Genomic DNA, 23,946 nt, shown 5'->3' with positions numbered 1-23,946 from the left:
CTATTAGACTATTAGACTATTAGAATTAGACTATTAGAATATTAGACTATTAGAATAAGCAGTATTTATAGATGATAGAACAGCTTTTATTTTGGAGGGGAGGGGTCATGCTGCCAATAAACTTGTTTAACATTTAAAACAAAAGGAATAAATGTGAAATCCAAAATTCATCATGAATTATAATAACAAATTAAATAAATAAATAAAATAAATAAATAATTAATTAAATAAACAAAATAAATAAAATAACAAATTAAATTTTAGAAAACGTCATTAGTATAGACCCACTAATTTCACATTTTAGCAGCTTAAATATGAACAAGACACTGAAAGGACACTGAAGTTAAGCTTTGAGAGTGACTGATAAAGGGAAGAATTACAGTATATACCTCAAAGAATTATATGGATCTTTTGCAGAGAAAATGCCATCATCTGACTAGTACTTCAGTTTCATGTTGGAAAGAAACTAGCCTTCCCACTAGTGAAATACACATTTAAGGCTTTGCCAAGTAAGAAGAATAAATATGATGTAGGGGGTTCCCTTAACAGTAAGGACAAGTCACTGCTTTTAGACTTTCCTGTAATGGTTTAAGAAGCAACATTTACACACTTCTAATGTGCTAACTCGACTGACTCCACACAAAAATCTGGAATCTTCTTGCCACATCAATTTGAAGGATGCTTTATTATCCCAAGGTTTCTCAAATTTGGAACTGTGACTGAAGGGAAATGTCCAAAATGTTACCAACATTAGAGCAAATGGGGCTCCAAATACTGGGGCAGCCAAAAAGTTTGTTCAGGTTTTTCCATAAGATGGTGCAGAAAAACCCAAATGAACTTTTTGGCCCGCCCAATACATAAATGTCTATGGCGATAACGGTAGCCTTTTGTAAAGCTTCATCTCTCCACCTGTTTCCTTTTCCTCATTATGACCAGGCTAAAAGTTGCCTGGAGAAGGAAATGGCAAGCCACTCCAACATTCTTGACTGGAAAATTCCATAGACAGATGACCTTCGTGGGCTATAGTCCGTGAGTTTGCAAAGAGCAGGACACGACTGAGCGACTGAGCACAAAAGCTGCTTGAGAGCAGAGCTTATATCTCCTTTGACTTTTTATTCCTACCACCTAGCACTGCATTAACACGGCACAGAAGAGGAGCATAATAAATGTGGAATGAAGTGCATAAGTTTGTCCTCTGTCCTATATTCTTAAATCTTTTCCCTTTCCCTTTATTAGTTTGGTTTTTCTTTGTTCTGAGACAGAGAAGTTAGGATCGTGGAGAGAAAAAATTGTAGGAAGAGTTCTCTTAGATTCATTTTATACATGATAAGACTCAAAATTATAGCAAACTCATTGTCATGTTGGGGCTTCCCTTGTGGCTCAGACAGTAAAAAATCCACCTGCAATGCAGGAGACCCAGGTTTGATCCTTGGGTTGGGAAGATTCCCCTACAGAAAGGAATGGCAAAACACTCCAGTATTCTGTTCTGGAGAATTCCATGGACAGAGGAGCCTGGCAGGCCACAGTCCATGAGGTCGCAAAAGAGTAGGAAACGACTGAGCAACTTTCACTTAGATTACTTAGATTGTCGTGTTCAGAATGATCTGTAATTTGGGGAGCCTTTTTCTTAAAAAGCAATGATTCTACTAAACGTAAAGAACAGCGGCTCAGATCAGGAATGAGTTTTTCACTTTGCAGGGCTCTGCTGGAAGGCAATGGCAGCCCACTCCAGTACTCCTGCCTGGAAAATCCCATGGGCGGAGGAGCCTGGTAGGCTGCAGTCCATGAGGTCTCTAAGAGTCGGACACGACTTCACTTTCACTTTCACTTTTCACTTTCATGCACTGGAGAAGGAAATGGCAACCCACTCCAGTGTTCTTGCCTGGACAATCCCAGGGACGGGGGAGCCTGGTGGGCTGCCGTCTATGGGGTCGCACGGAGTCGGACACGACTGAAGTGACTTAGCAGCAGCAGCAGCAGCAGCAGCAGCAGCAGCAGCAGCAGCCTGGATTTATAATTCATGACCTTGATAAACCATTTAGGACAGGGCTCTAGAAAGCAGTCTCCAACACAGGGTGTTACAAAGACACTGCGATGGAATAAAAAAATCGAGGGACTTGAGTTCCGAACAACATTTGGAGGGTAAACCAGAAAAGCTCTGGGGAAGGCATTCACTTACCTAAATTAGCATAGTAGTAAGGGAAATCTCCCAGATAAGATGAATACTGTGGTAGGACGAACAATCCCCCAGGATGTTTGTTCCATATTAAACTGTTGCGTGATATGTGCTTGAATATTCTGTCCTGAATAATCTAGAAAACAAAAACATTGGCATATGGTGAGGAGGAGACTCTGATGATATCTAATGAGGAACACATTCAGGCCAAATTTGAGGGCTGATGCCAGTAAAAGTACTGGGTCTACCCCCACCCCCCATTCTCCAATGATAAAAATGTCTGGGATACATAGAAAGTGACAGAGTGTTGGAAGAGAAGGAGAGAGAGAAAGGAAAGAGGTGGTTAATCCAATTGTCTAATTATACTTCAGTTTCACCATAAATTCTTTCTTGTCTTTCTATTGTTAAGTCCGTGCTCCTTTCAAAGTAGAGTGTGTAGAAGAGTTAATTTCCTTAATGGCTGATCTTCTAACATGAAGATCTGGTTCTCAGTGCACAGAGATGTCCATGCAGAGATTGAGCTGGGAGCATCTTGAAGGCATGCACCTTCTATAAGCAGCTGAGCTTTTGATCTGTTCCTTTAATTCAGGAGGCAGGTTTATTTGTTTGACATAGTTTCATTGCCCTTTCAAATTCAATTGTAGGACTTTGGGGTACTAGTTAGCTGCAGGCTTTCTAACTTTAATCTCAGAAAGTAGTGAGTTAACTAACAAATGCTCAAAACAACCTACATAATAGGACAAAAACCATGGCATATGAAGACTAATAATAGCCAAGCTAGTTCATTAGTTTCTTTGGACTTGAAGACCTTGCAGATCATTAAATTCTACATTTAGAGTCAAACATTCCCCCATCCTGAATCATTTGTCAGATGAAGGTGATTAGTCTACTTTACAGATTTCTCTCTGTGACTTTCAAATTCTTGTAATTATACCATCTACTCATTAAGATATGATTTGGCAAATAATTAACTTGATACAGAATTTCAAGTTTTCAGCGATTTTTTTGTGTGTGTGTATGTGTGCTTAAAAAAGAGAAAAAGCCTAGTATATATCTCTAGAGATTTAAGACCAAAATCATCATTTTCTGGGTCCCCATTTAATGCAATGTGATTTAAGTACAGACCATTTTAAATGGAGGTGTATTATTTGCTAAGGTTATTACCACCCTCATCTCATCCCACATGGTGGCTAGACAAGTAATAAAGTGAGCTACGTTTATCTTTACAAACCTTATCGTGTTTATATTTTTTAATAAGAGAAGAAAGGAAGCAAGGAGGAAATTTAGAACTCAAATATCTTAGTTCAATGATTTCTGCAGTTTCTCTTTTCCTTAGATTAAAACGTCTTGTTTTATATGACTTGGTAGAGGTTTCAAATTTGGGCAAGATTTTAGAAACTTCACTCAAATGTTAATGTTTGTTCTTTGCGGTACAGCAGAGATATGTTAAAATGCTGTTGTCTAGGCATTAATTATAAGAAAATTGTCATGGTTGTGAAGAGTTTTTACATGGTTTGCAATTCCACTTTGTACACCATTTATTCCAGTTTTTAATTATTTGTACTTTCCTATTCTACTGTCTACTTATTTTCCTTTATAAGTTTTCATTCGGGTCCTTTTTTTTTTTTTGCTTTCCAAATCCAAATTTATACACCTTCAAGCATGTGGTCACTTAAACTCTGGATATCAAGACACAGAACACATTGATAGAAGACTGTGTCATACATCCAACCTACATACAAGTGACACAGAACTCAGAGATGTCACAAATTGAATCCCCATTCACTTTGGGTCTCTGGATGGTATGAATCTCAGTGTCGACTCTTTTTGGTTCAGTATCACAACACTGCCATCTTTTTGAGTTCAGGGATATGATAAGTCATAGTATTCTTCTGAAATACCAAAAAGCACATTATACGCTCTTCAAACAGATCTTGACAGGGCAATATCAAAAAAGGTAGAAGAGCAATAACAAATGCTGAATATAATCCAGGTCAAGCAGTTTACCACCTTTATGACTTACTACCCTCATATGTAATAAGCAGTAAAATATCACATTAATTACAACAACCTCCAGAATCTGTTAGGAATAGTTGCCTAAGTCTTCATACTTATGACTTTTTTTTTTTTTTTTGCCTTAAAAAAAAATCTCATTCCTGTGTTCATTGTCTAAGCATGGATTTTCCCATTTTTACACAGCTATACTACCATAAGTATTATATATTACAGATCTTTCCATATTATTAATAGTATTCATGGTTTACTTATCCTAAATGACCAATAATAGTGCAATTATTTCCATGCAAATCAGTGAACATATTTATGAGCTAAAACTTGCCACATTTAGGACTGATGCCTTAAGATTTTGTCAAAGGGTATGAACACTTTAAAGGCTGTTCATATGTACTGTCAACTGTCTTTCTGAAAGGTTGATATCAACTTGGCTTATCAAAAGTTTGACAGATCTTATTTTACCAAATAGAAAGGTCATTTCGTCCCTCTCCTAATGCTTAAGTCTCCCTAATGCTACACTGGACAGCTTCCTGGATCCTTGGTACTCACTCTTAATTGTTGTGGACAAAGACGTCATATTTAAAGGTTGGATACTATAAAGAAAATCAAAACACACAATCACGAAAAATTTACACAATTTTTTTTCCTTATAGCCCCACATGGTACCTTCAGTAAGGATAGTATTTCTTATTAATGTGAATTCAAAGGGAAGAATGACAGGCTCCTTATTTTTCATCTTTGTGTGCCTTCTATTTTTAAAATAATAGACTATTGGTTACAGGCTACAGCCATTCTAGGTGACCCTGACTTGGTCTTTTGACAAATGCAGTGTTGCCTAATACCTGCAGGGCTGCCATATGCCACCTTGCTCCAAACTAATCTTCTATTTCTATTCTCTCACTGATTTTAAATTTTCATTGTACAGCAGCATCAGCAATACTATGGTCTGAATGTGTACGGTTAGAGATAAGTGAAGAGAGAAATGGAGACTCCTTCATAGAACTTCACTTTAAATTGTGCTTTCCAAGCTACCATGAGCTGTTCTCATGTGTTATGACAATTTCACACCCTTTTCTTTTGCTCAGCCTGATTCCAACTGAGTTCCTAGGGTTCAGTCCTTAGTGCCAAGTTACTGTCATACAATATTCTGACAAATAATGGAATCCATGAACATTATTTTTGCAGCATTTTATCACTGTTCCTATCCTTACTTCTCAATCTGCACCAAAAAAAAAGCTCCAAAGAGTCTATCTCTTATTAAATAGCTCCTTAATTCTAAGGTGCAGAATTCGGAAATTTCAATCAGCCTGGAAATACTAGCCAAATCCCAAGCAGGACAGAGTGCGACACAGTCGAATGTACGCACAACTTGACCCTGGTGTTAGAGAGAAGGACGAAGCATCCTGTTTCCAATTTTATCTAAGCACTGCTACAACTCTAAGGCTCATAATCTCCAAAGAGCAAGTAATTCCCTTCCCGTGACCCAGAATACAGCACAGAAGCAAGAAAAAGCCTGAGTGTAGAACATCCCCTTAGCAAGAGACCTTCGAATCTATGCTGTCCAAGGGTAATGCCGAATAATCCTCAGACAGCAGGCACTCCAGCAGGGACTGAAGAATTCACATTATCCAAGTTCTAAGCCAAGTAGGAATTTTTGATTTGTGATAGTTAAATCGTTCTTATGAACATTGTTGGCTGTTTATCTGTGTATGTGGATGGCATTTTCTGCTATTTTTCTCTGCTTTTCTGTTTACATTGGATCCTAGGGTAATTTGAGCTCTGATTTAAAAAGGGAAACTGGATGGTATCTCTCATGCAATTCAGTTGAGAGGTCAAACTGTTACAATCCAATTTTGGAACTATATGAGGGGATTTTGACAGTTGCTATAAATTTGAATGAAGTATATGGTTTGTAGTGTTTTAAAAACAACAGTGTTTTCTCTAAAGAACTGCCTGGCTCAGATCCAAGGAGAAGTAGGCCTTTCCAGGCACAGAGATGAAAACAGCTTGGCTTAAGATCCTATGCTGATGAATATAACATATCCAACTGCTATTATAGGATAATTGAGCACTGCTAAGTTAGCAGGCAAGAGACCAGAGCTATGCAATAAACCATACTCAAAAGAAACGGAATTAATGAAATACCATCTTTCATCTGGCAAATTAGCAAAGTTGTGCATGTTTGTTTTAATTATGATCCTGAAGGTTGATAAGGTTACAGTGAAAGAGGGTCGTTCCCAGATGGCTTGTGGGAATCTAGATGGATACACCCTTTCTGAAGGGTAATTTGGCAATACATATCATGAGTCTTAGTCGTGCTTGGACCCTTGGCCTGAGTAATCCTATTTCAAGGACTCCCTTCTAAAGAGATAGTCTAAGATACACGTGGAAAGTCATTCATTGGATAAAGGGCTATCTCTATTTAAAAAATAAAAAAAAGAATGAATGAATTAGAGACAACAGTAACAGTCAACCATAGCAGGTCAGTAAATAAATAGAGGTTCACCAAGAGATGAAATATAGGGTGAAGAAATGAAAACACGTGGTCTCAGTGTATAGCCAAAGATGCATAAAAGTGGCAAGTGGAAACACTGAGGAAAGAATAACTTAAGAAATCTATTGTGGGAACTCCCTAGTGGTCCACTGGTTAGGACTCCATGCTCTCACTGTCAAGGGCCTGGGTTCAATCTCTGGTCTGAGAACCAAGATCCCATAAGCTGTGTGGTGTGGCCAAAAAAAAAAAAAAATCAAATAAAAATGTAAAAAAAAAACTGTACTGGGACAAATACAGAACAATTGGTAAAAAAAAAAAAAAAAAAAAGGATGGTTTAGGTTTTTCAACACAGATCACATACAAAGTAAATTGCATTAAAAAAAAATTAATTGGCTATACTCCAGTACAAAATACAAAGCTTTAAAAAAAGTGTGTGGGTGCATGCTAAGTTGCTTCAGTCATGTCCAACTCCCTACGACCCTATGGACCATAGCCGGCCAGGCTCCTCTGTCCATGGGATTCTCCAGGCAAGAATACTGAAGTAGGTTGCCATTTCCTCCTCCAGGAGAATCTTCCTAACCCAGGGATCAAACCCACATCTCTTACATCTCTAGCATTGGCAAGCAGGGTCTTTACCACTAGTGCCACCTGGGAAGCCCCAAAATAAAAATAAATACTAGAAAATACGTGTATGCAGGTTATGCATAAATAAAATTATGAGTCAAAAAGTCCTTTCTAAACAGTAGCAAATGGAAAAGGCACAAGTGAAAAGACTTTCCAATCACAAACAAAACAGAAAGGCCTACTACAAATTAGGGGAAAATATTTGTAAGAAAAGAATCAAAGGGTTAATATTTTTCATATAATAAGCTCTTAAAAATTAATGAGAACATTTTGTGGCCATTTCTATTTCTTTCTTTGTGAGCTGCCTGAGCAAGAAATACTGAAAAATCTTTCTTACTAAAATCTTAAGAAAATAATGATTTACCAGTTTGAGGGATATAATGTCCAATATGGTGAAGGTAAAAAAAAAATAAAAATAATTAAAATAAGTTCTCTCATATAAGCTGAAGGGAATATAAATTAGTTAATTCTATTGCAGGAAAACTGACAATTCATGTAGAAATCTTAGCATTTGGCATATTCTTTGAATCAGGACTTCGAATTCAAGGATTTTATCCTAAGAAAGTAATCTTGAACCTGCATAACAATTTGTCACTGAGGCTATTTTCTTCAAGGACGTGTATAACAATGAAAAAATAGAACAACTGTAGTAGTCTCAAATGGGGATTAATTAATGGAGTTAAATGATATTTGAATGGAATATTGGTCATTAAAATAACTATAGAAAAATCTAATGAGGTAATCTTAATATATTATTAAGGAGAAAAAACAGGGTATAAACTAAGTATGGAAAGATTCTTCTTTAAATTAAAAATGACAACATATTTATGCATTTGCATAGAAAAAAATGAATATATATATGTTTATATGTGTGTATATATGTCAATAGTGAATTGTATGGATAGATTATTTTATTTTTGTGCTGTAAGTATTTTCCATTACTTTCTAAAAGGAACATGTACTTCTTTGATAAAAAGCACTCATCCCCCCCCGCAAAAAAAAACCCAGCAACAACAACAAAAAATCTAAGCACAATTCACATTCAACTTTCCTTAAGAAGGTTCTTAGAAGAGTCTTAGATGGAGGACATGATCAAAAACAAAAGGTAGAATTTATTACATGTTCAAATCTGCTGCTATGAATGCAAGTGAAACTTAATTTTCATTGAGGAGGGTGATTTGGATGAATAAGAGGAATTTGCTTGTAATAAAGAAGCCCTTGGAAGGCATTCTACCCTGTCCCCGTTCATGGGTGGACCTGGGTACTAAATATCTTTTCACTAAGTTCCATGATGAAATCAGTGCACCCAGAGAGGACACTTTGGTAGAGCCCAGCCCCATGAGAGCAGAAGCCAGGGCCAGGCCTCAGGTAGGTAAGTGTCCCAGGGTGGCTGGGGTATGACCAGCATTGGCTCTGGTACCCAGGATGGCAAGACAGCAGTGATATGCACAAAACAGGATGACTTCCATTTTCTTGGTATATATCAGAATGATCATATTGCATACTCCCAGTGACATTAGCTTCTGGAGCGGTAATCACGTTTCCAAAGAAAATACTTTGAAAGTGAGGCCACGAATGCCCCCACCTCATGTTACAGACACCTCAGAATTACCTCGCTGCTGGGCTACACCTGAGAACCTCTGCTTTGCTTCCTGTAATTTGTGAGTGCAGATTCCGAAATCTTTTCTCAGCAATTTGTGCTACTTTGGTGTAGCCTCAGGCCACCGCTCTCTGCTCTACTTCCAAAGGTTTTAATCATCCCCATGTTTCCCTTTCTTTTTTTCCTCCTGCCTTAAAAAAAGCAACTTGAAGATGGGCACCCATCTGCCTGGAAGATTTTCTGATTTTATAAAGCTTAACACTTTCTGCACTAGATGAGTGTAATTCTTATTTTCTTAACACATCCTTGTGATAATGACGGGTGGGTTGCATGTATCTTGAGAATGAATTTGGCTGTTTCCGAATGCCACTGGACTACAGTACCCAGTAAACTATTCATATATTTAGAATGGGAGATTTTCCCCTACTTGCTCACTATCTGTTTCTTAAGTGGACTCCAGAAATACGCCTTCAAAGGATGCCATGAGTGTGAATGACAGGCCAATCATTAGCTACCTGTCTCTGAAATGATATAAGTCAGAGCCGATCTCTGTGTCAAGGAGTGTATTCCTCCTAAGTTAGTGTTCCTCTGTGGAGCTCGTCAAGAATGGAGAGCAGGTCAAAGCGGTTAACTGATACATCCAAGTGCAGAAAGCTCAGTGTTGCCGCATTTGACCAATTACACATTGACAACAGCAAAAGAGGAGGCTAAGAGAAACACATAAAGGACCATTATTCGAGACTGAAAGCCAAGGCATCTCACTTACCTCTAGTGTAGTTAATACAATCTTCTCAACTGAAGAAAAATAAGCCTCCCACAAGAATTGTGTCTGCTGTCTAAGTGCTAGGATTTTATCCTGATGAATAGACCTGATTGTAGAAGGAATCTGTAACACAAGGTGAACACATAATAACTATAACTGGAAAACAATGAGATGCCATTTGATCACAATAACTCACTCAGGTTAGAGTTTTTTTCTTCATAGCATTCTGCTTCTAGCGTACAGATCTACTAAAAACCACCAACCCCTAGACTGAAAGGTCCTTAAGAGGTGTTAGCTAAAAACAGCACTTACTGGGAGTCAGCAATGATGACCTTTAATGACCAAATACACAACAGTTAGAGCTCACTTCTAAGATTTGGTAGCAGCTTATCACTTGTGTAGCATTCCTCTGCCATTTTCTAAGAATCCCACATGCCCTTGAACCTGCCCGTGAACAATCAAATCCTGCAGAGAAGGGGCTACAGTCTTGGAGCAAAGCTGAGAGCCATTATGTCCCAAGCACTTCTAAGACATGCCACCCTCAGGACTACTAATGACCTACAGAAGGACCTTTTAGGGAATGTCTCGGAGTCTGTCCATTTAATATGCAGCTGAGGGTAATTATTTCTATGTGCAGGTATCCCTTTTCTCTCCCTGAGAGCTTTCTGCTCCCCAGACCTCTCTTTTTGGCTCTAGTGCTTACCCCAAACTAACACGAGCCGTCATGTGTGCTTAGCCAACACTGCTATCTACCAGGCTACACAATTTTAAAGGAAGGATTTATGCCCTGTCCATCCAGCTAAACACTTTCTAGCTAGGAGAGTGGCTTTTATATACAGACACACCTCAGAGATACTGTGGGTTCTGTTTCAGACCACTGCAATAAAATGAATATCACAATAAAGCAAGTCACACAAAATTTGTTTGGTTTTTCAGTGCATCCAGAGGATTCCCAGGTGGTACAGTGGTAAAGAATCTACCTGCCAATGCAGGAAATGCAAGAGACACGGATTCGATCTCTGAGTCAGGAAGATCCCCTGGAGTAGAAGGTGGCAACCCACTCAGCATTCTTGCCTGGAAAATCCCATGGACAGAGGAGACTGGTGGCTACAGTTCACGGGGTCACAAAAGTCAGACACCACTGTGTACCACCACCACCATCAGTCCATCTAAAAGTTACTTCGGCACTATAGTCTATTAAGTATACAGTAGCGTAATGTCTGAAAGCACAATGTAAATACCTTAATTAAAATACTTTATTCAAAGTAAAAAAAAAATGCTAACCATCATCTGACAACACAGGCTTATGACAAACCTTCAATTTGTTAAAAAAAAAAAAAAGCATCTATGAAGCACAATAAAGCAAAGTAAAATAAATGAGGTATGCCTGTAGTAGCTACTTAATAAATAAAAGTCAAATTGACCACAGCCATCTGAAGCCACCGAAGGAATATTATTATTTTCACTAGCAGTACAGGAAAATGGGAGTCAGACCAAGGTAAGAGTCTTGGCTCTACAGCTTACTAGCTGTGCTTCCTTGAACAAGTTACTTGATGCCTCAAAGATTCCATCTCCTCAGTTATAAAACAGCGATACAGTTCTAACATCACTGTAAGGTTGTAATGAAGAGCACGTAAGTGCTTCACGCAATGCCTAACACATGGGACGTTTAACTGACAAAGTAATTACTACTACTACTATTGCTATTGACTTAAGGGTGATGATATGAAAAGTTGGACCAATTGCTTAATGTTTGCCTATGAACTTGCTTGGGTCTGGAGCTCTGAAATGTACTTCCTGGCTGTCTAGTGAGTTACCTTAGCTTGCTCCTTATCTTCACCTAAAGCCCAAGGTCTGTTTCATTTATGGAGCCTACATTCTTAGGGGAGATTCCTTGTGATTATCAAGTGCCCTTTTGTGCTCACCTCTTTCTGCATGCTTGCCTCCCTAATATGTAACTAAGCAGAGAGGCATGGGAGCCTGGACTGAAGCAGGAATGCTCTACTAGCTGTTTTCATAAGAAAGTTAGCCATGACATCGTGACTAAGACTACATCTGAATTTCCAGTGGAGGGGAAGGAAGCAGGAACTTTTTTTTTTTCAAGACCACTTCTACAGGAAGCCAGAGAACTGTTTCACAGTACCTACATAAGGACAAGCTCACTTGCGATGTCCAAAAGCAGATACTAAATCTGCAGCCCCAGTGTATGTCTGGATTCTCAACACTGAAGCAGCATGAAGGGAACAGGCAATGGAGAAAAATAGTTGCCTCAAATCACAGCTCAAGGTCAAGGGGAAATAAAATATCCTTGAAGAAGGTGGAGAAACCATTCAGATCATCAATCCCTGATAAGTCAAAGAACATTTAATTTTATTTACTGAGAAAATTACCCAGATAGCCAAAGAAAGATTAGGAAAAAATTATCATCTTCAATTTTCATAATCATGCCCTCTTCTGAGTGTCAGTGGTATTTTCTAAGGGTCGTACAGGTTGATACTTCACTGTTTTATTGTGATGATGAGGAACCAGTCCATTAGAAAAATGTCAAAAGCTATCATCACTATGTGGTCTACAGAAAACTGAGTAGACTGTGGTTAGGAAGGCAGAATGGCATATCACACATGAGCCTATCAATACATCCCCTCTCTTACATAAGCCACATCTTGCTGTTACTATATCAAGTGAAATATATTCTACCCGTCTGTGCATACACGTGTCTGACAGCAGTCTGCAAAGTGCTCTGGAAGATAATTCCAATTGATTGAAAAGACAGAGTTCCAAGTTTTAATGGCATTTGGCTATTGGTTATTAATCTGCTTGTCCCGAGAGACAGGTACAGGAAAGTGATAAATTAATTGCAATTTTGCCAGATTGTTCGAAGTGGCAGAACCCAGTGAAGTCTTAATAAAAGGTCATGCATGGTAACCGTACTAATGGAATCTACCAAGATAGATACAGGAAAGCAACAGTAAGCTCTCTTGGTGACATGACGACAAGACTATATGCAAATAAAAACATCTGAGCTGTTCTAAAACAGGAAATGAAAAATGGTAACATAACAAAAACATTTCCCAGAGCAGACATTTGGGCTGGGTGCCAGTTCTTTAAAACCATTGTCAATGACAGTTCAGTCGTCATTCAATATGGAGGCAGCTGTGCAGACAGACTGCATATGAGCGGAAAATGCCAACGAGTTTGAGTGGGTGCACAATGAAAAACAAAACCCCCAGTGTCAAGCCAAAATGTTGCTTCAGAAGGTGAAATGCTTCTGGAGAATCAACTCTGGTGAAATGGCAGAGATCAGACAACCACAGTTCAGTACCCCGGAATCCACTCCATTTCAAAGACAAACTCCCAACTTATTCATATCATTCACGAGAGCGTGGGTACACAATTGGAGAAATTATGGCTGGTATTTTTCATTCCCAAATTTCCTTTAATGAGCATGCATCTTTAAAAAAAAAAAATCAAAGGAGGAAGGAAAAAGGCAACATGGAAAAGAACCACATCTATCACTTTGTTAGGCCTTCTATGAGTGAATGTTTTTAGGCACGCACCTAGGGAGAACTCTACTAGGTCACATGTTCTTCTCCTACTTCTGTGGTCCCAGGGGCCTTGGAGATCATAGATCTGAATACCAGACACAAGGCATGTTTTGGAAGCTGTGTTCAGCTGGCCTTGCTATAATTGATTGCACTCTTGGTTACAGATATTTCACCTGTGACTTTAGGGGGAGTACCGAGTTATTTTACCAGTCAGTCAGCAGACTGGCCAGCAGGACATTTAAAAAAATATCATTCTACAAATATTTGTGGTAGTTCAAGGTAAAGTACAATGTCATGAAATAAATGATTAAAATATTACATCATTTTAGAGAAAAGAGTGTGGCAATTTATGCTGAAGCTAAAGCATCATTGCACAAAATGCCTTTAAAAATTCTCAGTGACTGACTATTCCTGACCTGGGATTTCTCTGTGAGTATCATATTCCCCCGTACCAGGCAGCTATTGAGATGTTCAGACTTTTATTAGGCATCCCTGTAGAAGTTTAGTTGATATATATGCATGGATTTATTTCTGGGCTCCATTCTGTTCTATTGAGCTATATACCTGTTTTTATGCCAGTATTACACTGTTTTAATGACTGTAGCTTTGTAATATAGTTTGAAACTAGGGATGATGATACTCCAGCTTTATTCTTTTTCTCTTAAGATTGATTTGGCTATTTGGGGTCTTTTCTGGTTCCACACAAATTTTAGGACTGTTTTTCTATTTCTGTTAAAAAAAAAAAAAAAAGCCACTGGGATTTTGGTAGGAATTCCCTTGAATCTGTGGATCACTTTGGGTAATAGGAACATTTGAATAATTAGTAAGTCTTAATTCTGCAATACAGGACAGCATTGTTGAAACTTGAAGCTACTACACTAAGTGAAATAAACCAGTCATGGAAAGAAAAATATTTCATGAGTCCACTTTCATGTGTTCAGTTGCTCAGTTGTGTCTGACTTTTTGTGACCCCATGGACTGTAACCCACCAGGGTCCTCTGTCCATAGAATTTTCCAGGCAAGAATACTGGAGTGGGTTGCCATTTCCTTCTCCAGGGGATCTTCCCGATCCAGGGATCAAACCCACGTCTCTTGCATCTCCTTCATTGGCAGGCAGGCAAAGTATTTTACCACTGAGCCATCTGGGAAGTCCTCCACTTATATAAGGTATCTAAAATAGTCAAGTCCATAGAATTAGAGAGTAGAATGGTAGTGACCAGTGATTGGGGGATGGGAACTGAGGAGTTACTCATCAGTGGGCATAAAATTTCAGTTAAGCGAGATGAATAAGCCTAGAGACCTGCTGTAATACACTGTATTTACCTATACTCAACCATAATGAGTATACGTCAAAATTGGTAAAGAGAGTGGATTTCACGTTATATATTTTTACAACAATAAAATGAAATGGAAAAAATAATCTACATGGCCAAAAATACAAGACAACCCCCCACACACACATTTTCATTTGAGGCTGTTCTTTTAAATATACATCTTAAAGATAACACTAACCCAGACTAGATCATTTGAGCAATGATAACACTAATGGCAAGAATCAGCCCTAGAGACCTGTCTTTCTGAAAATTAATCTGAAGGCAAATATGGAAATGGGAAAGGAGTACAAAGTGGCAGCAGAATTGTACAAGAACTCTCTGGCATGATTTCTAAATATTACAGAAACTGAAGGGGGTAGATAGACATCTCTTGTCAGTATCAACATTCATGTCCTCCACCTGTAGCTTCTCCTTATCCGAGTATATATTCCCTGGATCTGAGGAGGCTGCATACTAGGAAGTGAACGGTCATGTTAAATGACTTCATATTCACCACGACACAGGCAATTTTGTCCTGATAAAATTTCTTTTATAGAGCTGACCTTTTGGATTCATCTTCTTTGAAAGTTTGTATGGGGGCAGCAATAACCCACTGATCTGGGGAAGGCCACCACCCCTTCCTTACCTGTAATAACAATCTCTCATCGCCTATGACGGCAGCTTGGTTCCAATTAATCACTTCAGAGAATGGCAACTCCCATCCATTGCTGAGCATCACAGGGACACAGGCGGCCTGTACAAAGAAGGACACTGTGAGTGTGAGGGAGGTGGTGGCAGGAGGAACCCTTCCAATCAGGAGGGTGAAATCGGTACAAATTCAATTACTGACATGAATCCTGGACTGCTGAGGTCAATAGAAAAGTGGGCTTTCGTGAAGTCACATGAAGGCTGTCCGTATCCAGCTGAGATTTTACCATTTGCAAGTTGTGCCTTGGAATGTGAAAACCCCATTTCTATTCTTATACCTGGTTTGGCTGACCTTACTTCTAGGGAAACAACTGGCCTCGCTGAAGAAATTTTACTGACGTAACAAAATCGTTCACCAACAAAATCCTAGCATAAACCCCACCTTGAACAAACATGGTCTTGTCAATGAAAACGCTACAGTTCTTGTGCAAAGTGCTTCATGCCAATGTCCTGAGCAACAAAGAGCTGAACAGGACTTGGTTTTCCTGATAAAGCACTTTGTGGACTTAATTCTTACAGGGTGCTCACCAGGCCAGGCAAACACCCAAACCAGACTTGATCTCTTCAGTGTGGAAGGATCCTGACCAACTTACTACCTGAACAGTGACCTAAGAGCCTAAAAACACCAGGCTAATGACAAAATTCTGGTTGCAAAGAACTCGTAATCCTAAGCAGAGACCAATTTGCTCCATGTAACATACCCAGAGGCTAGGAGAATGTTAGGGATGATATGCTTCCTAGAACATGTCAGAAAAGACTTTCAAGGCAAGGAAGCCCTCCTGCTGGAGGACAAGACAGAACACTGGAAGCATGGTGACGAAAGCACAGATCCAGGCAGGGCAGAGTGCAAAGGGAGAAAGTCACAGCAGCCAGGAGCTCAGGAGAGGAGGCAGCGAGAGGTGGAAGGCGTGCTTTCTTGCAACAAGGAAGGCTGGATGCAACTTCTGGGTGAGAACCGCAGAGAGTAAAGGTTAATGGCAAAAGAGTCCTGAAGCTCTGGGACCTCAGAACTGCAGAGCCTGGAAGAGCCAGGCTGAGAGAGTGACTCTATCTTGCTGGGGGTCATGCTCAGAATTCAGAGAAGCCAAGTGATGACTGCAATGGGGACAGAACAAGTTTGATTTGGGGAAATACCACTCATTAGCCATCTTCACTGCTGTTGAAACTGGCTTCCAAGGAGGAGGGCTGAGCCTCCATGAGGAGTCCGGCTCTGCTGCCTGGTGGGCAGTCAGATCTACTCTCTGTTTGCAAGCCCATCTCTGAGAACCTACCTTCCCTTGAGATTCCCACTGAATCTCCTCATGTCCAAAGGCAGGGTGTAAATCCTCCTTCTGCCCCTCATGCATATAAAAGGTTGCAGATTTTCTTGGGAAAACAGATTTCAGGTGTTCCAGGCAAACCATGCATTTGGTTTAGATCCCAGGAGATGTGTTAAGGTGAACCCTTCTCCCCTCACCCCACCCCCTGTCTGATGTCAGTTCTCAACTCTGTTCTGGGGATGATCAGGGTCTCTTACCTGCAGAGCCTCCAGGAACCTGAAGGACCCAAGCCTGCGACCACGAGGAACCAGACAGAAAGTGGCATTGTGCAGCATTTCCCGATAATCATATCTAGAAGGAAAAGAGGTGCCATCAGCAAACAAAGATCATTAAGAAGGAGGCGGAGTGAATGGGCATACCCAGGGTGCGTGAAGCCACCCAGAGCAACTTGGGTGGTACAGAAGCCAGCCCCCCCTTTTCCAGGGGGAAGGCAGGAAGGGTTGTTGCATGACGGAATGGAAATGTGACCCTTCCCACTGGACAAAGCAATTAGGGTCTTGTGCAAATAATACGTAAAAGACAAGTCTGATGGTCTCAGTGACATTTTGGCTTGCTCAGCCTTTACTTTGCAAATCAGGTTTTTTCGTGTCTTGGCAAAAATAGGTTGCCTTCATCAGCTTAAAAAAATAATCACTGCTAGTTGTTCTTTTATAATGCCATATCATTCAGGAACCTGAAGACTGCTCTTGTTTCCTACCTACCCCAAGAAACCATGCTATTAAAATCTACTCAGGAAACCTCCATTCTGAGCACAAAACATTTATTTTCTCCTTCAAGCTGGAGTTTCTACTTTTAACCAAGAACATTCGGTTACCCCAGACAAACACTCCTGTGTAAGAATGGTTGGCATGGAGGAAAGAGAGAAAGAGCCAGCCCAAGAAACTGGGAAAGAGAAGAAATAACAAGAGAAGAAAAAATACTCAGGGCTGTGGGAAACTGGGCAAGAGACGAGATGATCGTGTCTTTTACTCAAATACCATTGAGCCAGCTCACGTTGTTACTGCACTTGGAAAAATGCAAAATAAAACAGGAATGTCACCTGTCTCTTTATGTCAGTGGAGTGCAGGGAAAGACAACAAGCACCTCATTTTGTTTAGGGCTGGCACTTGAAACATGATTTCCACAAACCCAGTCCTAAACACACAGCTGAAAGTTCACTCGGAGTTGAAGCAAAGTTGGGAAACTGGAGAAGGCTCATGTCCTGGGTAGGCCCAGCTTCTCAGGGCTAGGATGAAATCACGCTAGTAGGAAATCACTCTCGTTTTTCAAGAACTTCCTGGGCTCAGCAGACAGGTGTGCCTTTGACAGTAGCATATGTCACTGGCATTTTCTGACTCTAATAGTCTAATTTAATCATAGCCTGAAGGCACTGAATTCTTCCCTCCTCTTTTGGGGATACTGATATATACATTTATATTTTTAAAGTCCACATCTATTTTTATAATCTTATACAAACTAGGCATATGGGAGTAAGCCAATTTTCAATTATAAACCCGTCATTAAGAAGAGACATCATGCACAGGACCATTTGCTTAAACAAGCGTGTACAACTAATTTGCACAAGAAAAGGTCACCATGAATGGATTATCTCCATTGAGAGTAAAAATTTTAAAAAAGAAAGAAAGAAAAAAGAATATCCTTGCTGCGTTAATTAAACTGTAAAATAGACTTCAAAGTGGAAAGGTTTTTAAGAGGGCTCTAATTTAGCTAAATAAAAAAAATATTAAATTATGTTAGTACTGGCTTCTCTTTTCCTCACCAAACATAAGAAAATAATTGACAAGGATCTCGGGCTCAACTGTTGATAATGTCTGAATATCTACCTAATCAATCGAGACCAGGGAAACACACACAATGTATGTATAAAGTTTAAACTGAAACTTTAATATAAAAAGGTCAAATATACTTGAGGCTACAGCAAAGTTTAATAAATACCCAGAATAGAAACCCCTAAGGGGCTGGAACAGAAGGCCCTACCTCCTCATCATTAGGCTGCTAAAAATGTAAAACCCTATTAATGTTCTGGACTGTAACAAGTTTCAAAGTTTTCAGCTGCAGAATTTACTTGAGTGAGGGAGCAGAGGGAGAAGAAAAGCAGAAAACTTGAGGAAAAACTCAAATGACAGTATTCAAGGTGTGGATTTTTAAGTGGTTGTAGAGAGGGATTTGCTGATGTATGGAATCAAGCTTCATGATTGAAGCTAGTGTTCATTCACATAAAAGGTAACAGGAGAAAGGGGACAAGCATTCTTGCTGGAATCAGGAACCCACTAGGCAAGCTGTGAAGTTCAAAGTGAAACAATGGGCTTTCTGGGCCTCAGTTTCCTCATCTGCAAAATGGGTCAGTTGGGCAAGATGACTAAAGATTGTCTGGAATATTCCATAATTATTATTATTTTTTTAAAAGTATTTCTCAAGGTTTTTTGTTTGTTTGTTTTGATGTGGACCATGTTTTAAAAGTCTTTATTGAATTTGTTACAATATTTGTTCTGTTTTCTGTGTTTAGGTTTTTTTAGTTGTGAGGCATGTGGGTTCTTAGCTTCAGGATCAAGGATTGAACCTGCATGCTCTGCACTGGAGGCAACGTCTTAAACCACTGGACCGCCAGGGAAGTCCTCCCGTGACTCTTTATTCTTTCATTCGTTTACGTCCCTTTGAGACTATCCCACCGCTCCAAAAGTTTCCACAGCCACTGTATGTATGTATGTGTCTAAGGGACTTCCCAGCTGGTGTCAGTGGTCAAGAATCTGCCTGCCAATGCAAGAGACGAAAGACACAGGTTCAATCCCTGGGCATGGCAACCCACTCCAGTATTCTTGTCTGGAAAATCCCATGGACAGAGGAGCCTGGTGGGCTACTGTCCATAGGGTCACAAAGAGTCGAACATGGCTGAAGTGACTTAGCATGACACACATATTTCTATAGAAATCTGCTTGTCTATCCAATGTGCAATGTGCGTATTTATACTGACATACAAAGACATACACAAACATAAGCACGTACAACTTAAAACAATGATTTTCCTATTTCTCACCATGCTCAGCCCATGAACCATCAGCTCTAGTGACAGTGAGCCTATGAATGACTGTGTACGACAACTGAAGAAATGATGACGCCTGCAAGGGGCTGATGGTCCTAATAGAACCACACGAATGTGTGGTACTCTCCCTACTCAGCTCTTTGGTCTGCTCATACGCCCACATCTACCTCCTTCTAAGAGCTCAAACTCATTTACTCAGTCATTCTTTCAAGACATACTATGTTCCAAGCACTGTTCTAGTCCTGGAAAAGATGCTTCTCCTGCTGCTAGACCTACCAAAGCCTCATCATATAAGTAGAAAAGGCTGACGAGGATTTCAGGGGTAGTATCTCCCTGGGGGTAGGTGTTCTCAGTACACTGTGGAAGGCTGGCCTTCCAGAACGACACAGTAAGGAATTCTGTGGACGCTCCTTCCAGCAAAACACCAATTTACCTGATACCAAGTATAAGAACATTCACTGAAAAAGCTGATATGCATGAACTATTTACAAAACAGAAACAGACTCAGACTTCGAATGACCTTACAGCTACCAGGGGGTAAGAGCTGGGGAAGGGAGGGCATAGTTAGGAAGTTTGAGATGGCATGTACACACTGTTGTATTTAAAACAGAAAACCAACAAGGACCTACTGTACAGCACAGGGAACGTGGCTCAATATTCTGCAATAACCTAACTGGAAAAAGAATTTGAAAAAGAATAGATATGTGTGTATGTCTAACTAAATCACTTTGCTGTATACCTGAAACTAACACATTGTTAATTAACTATGATGCAATATAAAATAAAAAGTTTAACAAAGAACATTCATTGACAATTTCTGGAAATTGTCCTAAGAGCATCATGACACGTGGAAAACCACTCGTTCAGGAAAATCTACCAAATCTCAGCAAGAACTGTGAGCATCTGGGGCATCTGAGCCAAGATCCGCTCCATTACCAACCCTCACTAGCTCTGCCTTACAGAAGCTCTAAGGTAGGTGAGTATAGCTGAGAAGACTAGGATCCCTCTACCTCAGCTCTCATCAAGAAAGTGAAGACAACCTATAGAAAAGAAAGCAAATATTTTCAAATTATCAATTTGGTAAGTGGCTTTATCCACCAAAGGTAAAGAACTCTTGCAAACCAACAATCAGGATACATAATCCAATTTAAAAATAGGCAAAGGCTTTGAATAGATACTGTTCCAGAGAAAATATGCCAAGTGCCAATAAGCACATGAAAAGATACTTAACCATTAGTCATTAGGGAAATGCAAATCAAAACTATAAGATATTATTTTATACCACAAAGATGGCTATAATCAAAAGGACAGATGACAACAGGTGCTGATGAGAAACTGGAATATAAACCTCATATATTGCTGGTGGGAAGGTACTATGGTACAGCCCCATTGGAAAATAGTTTGGCAGTTTCTTTTAGAACTAAAAATGAGCTTAGTGTATGACCCAGCAATTGCATACTTGGGCATTTATCCCAGAGAAATGAAAGTTTATTTTCACGCAGAAACTTGTCCATGAATGTTCACAGTTTTATCCTTAATAGCCCCAAACTGTAAACTATCCAAATATCCTTTAATGGGTGAATCATTCAACCAATTGTGGTGCATGTATAACTTAGAATACTTACTAGCAAAAAAAAGGAAATGTCTCTCCATGAACCCTGGCAAGGCATGCCCCCCCACTATATGGGTGAAAGGTCTCCCCTGATCTTCTGGCTCCAGCACTGGTGACAGACACATAGTAGGCCTTCAAGAAACACATGTTGAGTAAATTAATGCATGAATTAGTAGATGCCTCCCCTAGAATACACTGCTGCATCCATGTTGGGAGACATGCATGGTCTCAGCACAGCTACTGCCATCATATGAACTGGAAAACTTCAGGCTTGTATGTACAGATACACACAAGCAACCTTCAGGAAATTATTCTCAGTGAAAAATCCAATCTTGAAAGGACACACACTGAATTATCCCACTTATATAGCATTAATTAACTAACATAATTACAGGGATGGAGAACAGATTAGTGGTTACCAGTGGATAGGGATGGGGGAAAACATGGGGAGAGGACAGGTCAAGTGAGGGGGGACAATCTTTTTAGTGACCACTTCTTACCTATGATTTAAGCTTAGAAGTATAAATCATATTGAAGTCATAAACTTCTTAAAAACAAGAAATAATGAACATATGAGATCCTAAGCAAGAAGGTAAGTAGATGAGGGAGGCAACTAATCTCAGATACAGATTTAATTAATAATGCTTTTGTTACCCTTTTCAGATGGCCATTAAGTCCCTGCTTGTATAGATGATGACACAGAAGGTAGAACAGTTTCTATAAACTACTGTAATGAAAAATGCAGTCAAAATGACATGACCCCATATTTAACCTAGAAACCAAAACCATTCTACGGCCGTAATAATTTTCTCCTTAAAGGTGTATTGAATAATACATGGGATACACCCCATTTAAAATGGGCCATATAATAATGCATAATTGAAGTCCTTCCCCTCCATATGAAACACATTCTTTTTTTCTTTTTTGGCTGGCAGCAATTCCGTGCAACCAGGAAATGGGTGCAGGGCAATGTGGCATTAGTGCTGGGGTCCTCACAGTATACTCTTCCAACTAGAAGCATCATCTGGGAAACTGGTAGAAACGTCAATTCTCAGCCTCACCCAGGCCTGCTGACTCAGAAACTCTGGGGGAAGGGCCCAGAATTCCATGTTTTAATAAGCCCTCCAGGTAATTAAGATGCACCCTAAATTTTGAGAACCACTGGCATGGTAGTGAAGAGCTTAGTAATTAAGAGCTTAGTGGTCTAAAGCTTAAGCAGCTTTAGACCAGGCCAAGCCTGGGTTCCACTTTTATCTTGGCTATTCACAAACTGAGTGATCTTGGGAAAAGTTATTTAATTTGTCTAGATCTTAGTTTCCTGGTTGGCAAAATGGGGATAATACTTTTACTGGGAGGATTAAATGATACATTTTAACGAAAGCCTATTACACTCTATAAACAATCCATAAATGGTAGCTGTGATTATGATGATGGAAGGGAGGCAACCAGATAGAATGGAAAGTACAGCCAACTTGAAGTCAGAAAGCCTGGGCTGAAGAACTTGGGTTCTGGACCTACCACTTTCCATGTGTCCCTGTGCAAACTGTTTAGCTCCTTTGAGCCTCAGAGATGTGAGGATTAAATGAGATTAAGTGCATACAGTAGAAACTGCAATGCACTACATGACTGTAAATTTTTGTAGAAACTACAGCAATTCAAGAGGAATAAAAACATTTCAAAAAAGTAACAAATAAAAAAGATCAGATTCCCAAAGACAGTGCCAGGGAGAAGAGTGGAGCAGACCCTTGGAAATTAAAAACAGAAGCTATGAATCACAACAGCAGCTTCTAATTGAAAGGATTTTGCCTTATTATCAGAAGCTCCACAGCCAAGGATGCCGCTGGCACAGTGTGCCCACGGGTCCTCCTGGGCTTCCTACAATTCCTTAGTAGGAATCTGCCATGCGAGGCTATTTTCTGCTAATCCAAGAGGACAGGGAAGAAGTGAGGCAAGCCCGCATCTCTGTAGTCACACAGTTTTAGTCTCCCCCAATGATGCTACTGTTTGTCTCAAGTATTTATTTACCAACTAAGTGAGGGACTTCCCTGGTAGTTTAGTAGCTAAGGCTCTGTGCTCCCAGTGGAGGGGTCCTGGGTTCGATCCCTGGTCATGGAACTAGATTTCATATGCCACGGTTAAGGGTTCACACTGGGCTTAAGAATTAAAAATAATAATAAAGAAATAAAGTAAGTAAACTTCTATAGCTGATTTGTTTTCTCTCAGCCCCCCATCCTCATAAGTACTTAAACTTCTTTTCTTACCCCCAGGGTGGAATCACATTTCTGAAGGAAAAAAAAGAAAGAAAGAACACAAAAACAACTTAAGACTGCTGTAGTTACAGTGCTGTGGGATAAGGGAAATAAGCTTCCTCAGCATCTCCGCTGTACTTTCTTTATTCATTCAGCAAACATTAGCTGAATGCCTACCGTGTGTCAAGTACTGTTCAAGGAACAGTACTTCTCCAGGGAGAAGGTAGATGTGTTATCAAATGATTGTCATTTAGTGAGGGATATGGGAGGATGGAGGCAAGGATGCAGAGAAGACCAGTGACAAGTCACCCCTTGGCTCTCGTGGGAAGAGTGAGAAGAAAGCATGTCTCCTGGAGGAAGGGAGACTCTGAGCCAAATATTAAAGGAAGAGCAAGACCCAGTCTGGGGCTTTCCTTGTGGCTCAGTGGTAAAGAATCTGCCTGCCAATGCAGGAGACATAGGTTCAATCGCTGATCTGGGAAGATCCCAC

The 23,946-nt window shown here is 39.8% G+C and overlaps 1 protein-coding gene across 1 annotated transcript in view; it reads right to left on the bottom strand.

Moving 5' to 3' along the window:
- Positions 1 to 23,946, bottom strand: part of EXT1 (exostosin glycosyltransferase 1) — a 313,563-nt gene that overhangs the window by 24,705 nt on the left and 264,912 nt on the right. Inside the window, exons 2-5 of the mRNA XM_027561275.1 lie at positions 16,753 to 16,846; positions 15,175 to 15,282; positions 9,674 to 9,793; positions 2,180 to 2,312 (exon numbers count right to left, since the gene is read on the bottom strand). Coding sequence (XP_027417076.1) covers positions 2,180 to 2,312; positions 9,674 to 9,793; positions 15,175 to 15,282; positions 16,753 to 16,846 — 455 coding nt within the window. The remainder of the gene's footprint in view (positions 1 to 2,179; positions 2,313 to 9,673; positions 9,794 to 15,174; positions 15,283 to 16,752; positions 16,847 to 23,946) is intronic.

Source organism: Bos indicus x Bos taurus, chromosome 14 (assembly GCF_003369695.1).
Source record: "Bos indicus x Bos taurus breed Angus x Brahman F1 hybrid chromosome 14, Bos_hybrid_MaternalHap_v2.0, whole genome shotgun sequence".
Taxonomy (NCBI): domain Eukaryota; kingdom Metazoa; phylum Chordata; class Mammalia; order Artiodactyla; family Bovidae; genus Bos; species Bos indicus x Bos taurus.
The sequence above is the reverse complement of the archived record's forward strand: the minus strand, read 5'-3'. Positions and strand labels throughout refer to the sequence as shown.